A 6,119-nucleotide genomic window follows, 5' to 3' on the forward strand; every position below is an offset into this window, starting at 1 on the left:
CCTATACTATTGAATATTTGTTAATTTTATTCTTTAATCTAAGTGACATTCATCAAAATCAGTTCATTGTTAATTCTCACAATAAGCCCCACTATTCTTTCATTCATTTCTGTTGTTGTTAGGTGTCACACCGAGTCATTTCCTACTCATAGTGAACATTTTGGACACTTCCAAAATCTTATTTTTAGAAATGTCACTGCATCACTTTTTGTTGTAAAACTTCCCCCACCTGATTTCACTTTTAGAATAAAACTGTACATTCACCTATGTGCATCAAACATAATTATGTAAACTGTTTGACTGATAAACTTGTACTATGTGTGCAGCTGAGGAGGACACAGTCATCCTTCAAAGCTGTGTCTACCTATGGAAAATGAAGTCAGGAGTTGATGTAATTGTCTGGTTGACTCATAGTTGCTGTCAATTTATATATGTATATTATGTGTATGGTTAAGAGCTCAGTTGATAACCCAAAGGTCAGTGTTTTGAATTCACCAGCCACTCTTTGGAAATCCAGTCAGTGGGGGCAGCTCTACTCTGTCCTAGAGTGTTGCTCTGAGTCAAAATTGATTCCTCGGCAGCTTTTTTTTTTTTTTGGTTTTATGATGAGTATGTATATGATCTCCAACTCTTTGCACATATCATTATAATACTTTGTCTTCTCGAGAGGCCCTTTGAGATCTTCTGTTCAGTTCTCTTACTTCATCAATTCTTTCTTTTGCTTTAGCTGCTCGACGCTCAAGAGCAAGTTTCAGAGCCTCTTCTGACATCCATCTTAGTCTTTTCTGTCTTTTCAGTGACCTCTTGCTTTCTTCATGGATGATGTCCTTGATGTCATTCCACAACTCGCCTGGTCTTCGGTCACTAGTGTTCAATGTATCAAATCTATTCTTCAGGTGGTGTCTAAATTCAGGTGGGATATACTCAAGGTCATATTTTGGCTTTCGTGGACTTGTTCTGATTTTCTTCAGTTTCACCTTGAACTTGCATGTGAGCAGTTGATAGTCTGTTCCACAGTTGGCCCCTGGCCTTGTTTTGACTGAAGATATTGAGCTTTTCCATCATCTCTTTCCACAGATGTAGTCAATTTGATTTCTGTGTGTTCCATCTGGCGAGGTCCATGTGTATAGTCTCTGTTTATGTTGGTGAAAGAAGGCATTTGCAATGAAGAAGTCGTTGGTCTTGCAAAATTCTATCATTGGATCTCCGGCATTGTTTCTATCCCCAAGGCCATATTTTTCAACTACTGATCCTTCTTCTTTGTTTCCAACTTTTGCATTCCAAGCACCAGCAATTATCATGTGCAATTAATTAATATGTGTAAAGAGCTGGAGATGGGAAACCAAAAGGGAAGAACATGCTTGGTGTTTCTCAAGCTGAAAGAACTGAAGAAAATATTCAAGCCTCGAATAGTGAAGGATTCCATGGGGAAAATATTAAACGAAGCAGGAAGCATCAAAAGAAGATGGAAGGAATACACAGAGTCATTATACCAAAAAGAAGTAGTCGATATTCAACCATTTCAAGAGGTGGCATATGATCAGGAACTGATGGTACTGAAGGAAGAAGTCCAAGCTGCTCTGAAGGCATTGGCAAAAAACGAGGCTCTAGGAATATCAATTGAGATGTTTCAGCAAACAGATGCAGCACTGGAGGTGCTCCATCGTCTATGACAAGAAATATGGAAGACAGCTTCCTGGCCAACTGACTGGAAGAGATCCATATTTATGCCTATTCCCAAGAAAGGTGATCCAACCAAACGTGGAAATTACAGAACAATATCGTTAATATCACATGCAAGCAAAATTCTGCTGAAGATCATTCAAAAACAGCTGCAGCAGTACATCGACAGGGAACTGCCAGAAATTCAGGCTGGTTTCAGAAGAGGATGTGGAACCCGGGGTATCATTGCTGATGTCAGGTGGATCCTGGCTGAAAGCAGAGAATACCAGAAGGATGTTTACCTGTGTTTTATTGATATGCAAAAATATTCTACTGTGTGGATCTTAACAAACTATGGATAACACTGGGAAGAATGGGAATTCCAGAACACTTAATTGTGCTTCTGAGGAACCTTTACATGTATCAAGAGGCAGTTGTTCAGACAGAACAAGGGGATAGTGATTGGTTTAAAGTCAGGAAAGGTGTGTGTCAGGGTTGTATTCTTTCACCATACCTATTTAATCTGTATGCTGAACAAATAATACGAGCAGCTGGACTATATGAAGAAGAACGGGGCAAGCAACCTTGCTTGCTGAAAGTGAAGAGGACTTGAAGCACTTACTAATGAAGATCAAAGACCACAGCCTTCAGTATGGATTACACCTCAACATAAAGAAAACAAAAATCCTCACAACTGGACCAATGAGCAACATCATGCTAAACAGAGAAAAGATTGAAGTTGTCAAGGATTTCATTTTACTTGGATACACAGTCAACACCCATGGAAGGAGTAGTCAAGAAATCAAAAGACGCATTGCATTGAGCAAATCTGCTGCAAAAGACCTCTTCAAAGTGTTGTAGAGCAAGGATGTCACCCTGAAGGCTAAGGTGCGCCTGACCCAAGGCATGGTATTTTCAATTGCGTCATATGCATGTGAAAGCTGGACAATGAATAAGGAAGACTGAAGAAGAGTTGATGCCTTTGAATAGTGGTGTTGGCTAAGAATATTGAATATACTATGGACTGCCAAGAAAACAAACAAATCTGTCTTGGAAGATATACAACCAGCATGCTCCTCAGAAGCAAGGATGGCGAGGCTGCGTTTTACCTACTTTGGACATGTTGTCAGGACGGATGAGTCCCTGGAGAAGGACATCATGCTTGGCAGAGTACAGGGTCAGCAGAAAATAGGAAGACCCTCAACAATTTGGATTGACACAGTGGCTGCAACAATGAGCTCAAGCATAACGATTGTAAGGATGGCGCAGGACCGGGCAGTGTTTTGTTCTGTTGTGCATAGGGTTGCTATGAGTCCGAACCACTCGACGGCACCTAACAACAACAACAATGTATATGATAAGGCCATTACCCTCTGATTATAAATCATTTGCAGTTTCTTTGCCTTTAGGCGACTCATTTATGCATGAACAAAGGAATCAGAAGATTTTAACCTTCAGAGGTGAATGGAGACTGTAAAAAGGCCATCCTTGCTCTGAAGTTCTCCCTAAAAAAAAAAATTCTCATCCCTTTGTATATTAAGGAAACCCTGGTGGCGTAGTGGTTAAGTGCTATGGCTCCTAACGAAAGGGTCGGCAGTTCGAATCCACCAGGCACTCCTTGGAAAGTCTATGAGTCAGTTCTACTCTGTCTTATAGGGTTGCTATGAGTCGGAATCGACTCGACGGCATTGGGTTTGGTTTTGGTTTTTTGGTTTTCCATATTAATTCAGTGGAACCAACTTTGGTTTTGGAGCCAGAAAATCCAAATCTACCTCTGTTATTCTTTTGAATATAACCTCTCAAACGATGAGTTTGTTACCAGTAACATGTGGATAATAAGACTTAACATGGACTGTATCCTAGGCACTCAGAAATTGCTTTCCTTCCATTGCCTTACTTAGTCATCAGCACAACATTTTGAAGTAGTATTATTATTTTTATCAGTTTCTGTTTTCATTTTAAAATGATGAATTAAAAGAGCAACCCAGCACTTATTACTTGCTAAGCATACAGCTAGGCACTTTTCCACAGGCCTTTATTTTTTATAAGGAATTAATTAATTCATCATAAATGTCCAGTTCATCTCAGACTTTTAAGGAAATATTTGAGAGAATATGTATGATTTCCAAGTGCCTCTTAAGCTGCAAGTTGTCTCTTCTTCTATTTGTAGGTAAGGCAATCTTCAGGTGAGAGATGCATTTCCCGTGCAAGTCATGCTTGTTCCCTTGCCATGCCAATAACAGGCAAGAGTAAGACATTACGGTCCTCCTTTCTTCAGAGCCTCGATGTATTTCAGACTCCTTCTCAACAAGTCACTTTTGGTAGCCAATATGGACTAATCAGAGTCAGGACCTAGATTAAAAAAAAAAAAAAAAAATTGTCATCCCTACCACATATGAGTGTTTCCCTTCCCTCATTCTGAAGCTCTATTTTAAAGTATTTAACCTCAATTCTGCCTGATGTCTCACTACCACCTTCAAGAAATTTCTAATTTCATATTCTCAACAAAAATAGAAGCACTTAAAATAACTTTGCTTATGGATGCACCAACCTGTTGATGACTAGTTAATACCATATTCTATTCTGAGACAAATATCTCTGTCTCTTAATTTCAGATTCTTCAAGGTCACTGTGGTAGCTTCCACCTTTTCCTCTGACATCATGCAAAATCAAAGCTTTGTAACTGAGTTTGTCCTCTTGGGGCTTTCACAGAATCCAAATGTTCAAAAAATAGGATTTGTTATGTTTTTGTTCTCCTACATTGCAACTGTTGGGGGCAATTTGCTGATTGTGGTGACCATTATCAGCAGCCCAGCACTCCTGGGCTCCCCCTTGTATGTCTTTCTGGCCTTTCTGGCCTTCCTGGATGTGTGCTATTCCTCTGCATTCGCCCCAAAGATGATTGTAGACTCACTCCATGAGAGGAAAACCATCTCCTTCGAGGGCTGCATGACCCAGCTCTTTGCTGAACATTTATTTGCTGGTGCTGAAATGATTATTCTCACTGCCATGGCCTGTGACCGCTATGTGGCCATTTGCAAGCCATTGCGCTACCTCTCTCTCATGAACTGGAGGCTCTGTGGTATCCTGATGGGGGTAGCCTGGACAGGAGGCTTCTTGCATTCTGTGATACAAATTCTCTTTACTTTCCAGCTGCCTTTCTGTGGCCCCAATGTCATCAATCACTTCCTATGTGATTTGTACCCATTACTGGAGCTTGCCTGCACTGATACTCACATCCTTGGCCTTTTGGTGGTTGCCAATAGTGGGTTTATCTGCATCATAAATTTCTCCTTGTTGTTTACCTCCTATTGTGTCATCTTGTTCTCGCTAAGAACACATAGCTCTGAAGGCCAGAGGAAAGCTCTTGCCACCTGTGGATCTCACATTTCTGTTGTGGTTTTATTCTTTGTCCCATGCATATTTCTATATGCCCGACCTCCATCTGCTTTTTCCTTCGATAAGACGGTGGCCATATTTTACACCATTGTAACTCCCCTGCTCAATCCTGTGATTTACACTTTCAGGAATAAGGAAGTGAAAAACGCCATAAGGAAGTTGTGGACCATATTGCTGGTGCTTTTTAATTGAAAATAAAACACTAAACATAACAACTTAAAGCTTGCAGAAGAAAGAAATCAAAATGGGCTCAGACAACAACGTTGTAGGGAATGGACCTTGTTAAGACAGAAGAAAATGTAATGCAACACAAAAACACTGACGTGGAGGTCTGGAAATGCTCTTTGCATCCTCAGATTACTCATCATCTCAGAGTTGGCAGCTCAGTATCCTTTTATGTAAACTAAGGAGAGTTGAATTTTTTTTTGCAGTTTTTTAAAAATAATTTTTATTGTACTTTAAGTGAAAGTTTAAAAATCAAGTCAGTCTCTCACACAAAAACCCATATACATCTTGCTACACCCCCAATTACTCTCCCCCTAATGAGACAGCCCACACTCTCCCTCCACTCTCTCTTTTCGTGTCCATTTTGCCAGCTTCTAACCCCCTCCACCCTCTCATCTCCCCTCCAGGCAGGAGATGCCAACATAGTCTCAAGTGTCCACCTGATCCTAAAAGCTCACTCCTCACCAGCATCCCTCTCCAACCCATTGTCCAGTCCAATCCATGTCGAAAGAGTTGGCTTCAGTAATGGTTCCTGTCCTGGACCAACAGGTCTGGAGGCCATGACCACCAGGGTCCTTCCAGTCCCAGTCAGACCCTTAAGCCCAGTCTTATGAGAATTTGAGGTCTGCATCCCACTGCTCTCCTGTTCCCTCAGAGGTTTTCTGTTCTGTTCCCTGTCAGGGCAGTCATCAGTTGTAGCTGGGCACCATCTAGTTCTTCTGGTCTCAGGATGATGTAGTCGCTGGTTCATGAGGCCCTTTCTGTCTCTTGGGCTCGTAATCACCTTGTGTCCTTGGTGTTCTTCATTCCCCTTTGATCCAGGGGGTTTGAGG

General features: G+C 41.1%; 1 protein-coding gene across 1 annotated transcript; it reads left to right on the forward strand.

Annotated features, from left to right (window-relative positions):
- The first annotated feature begins 4,192 nt into the window (after positions 1 to 4,192).
- Positions 4,193 to 5,253, forward strand: LOC126080401 (olfactory receptor 4C15-like). Its single transcript, XM_049891625.1, has one exon. The coding sequence runs from the start codon at positions 4,324 to 4,326 to the stop codon at positions 5,251 to 5,253; it is 930 nt and encodes a 309-aa protein (XP_049747582.1). The 5' UTR covers positions 4,193 to 4,323.
- The last annotated feature ends 866 nt before the right edge of the window (positions 5,254 to 6,119 follow it).

The sequence above is a fragment of the Elephas maximus genome, chromosome 7 (assembly GCF_024166365.1).
Source record: "Elephas maximus indicus isolate mEleMax1 chromosome 7, mEleMax1 primary haplotype, whole genome shotgun sequence".
Lineage (NCBI taxonomy): Eukaryota > Metazoa > Chordata > Mammalia > Proboscidea > Elephantidae > Elephas > Elephas maximus.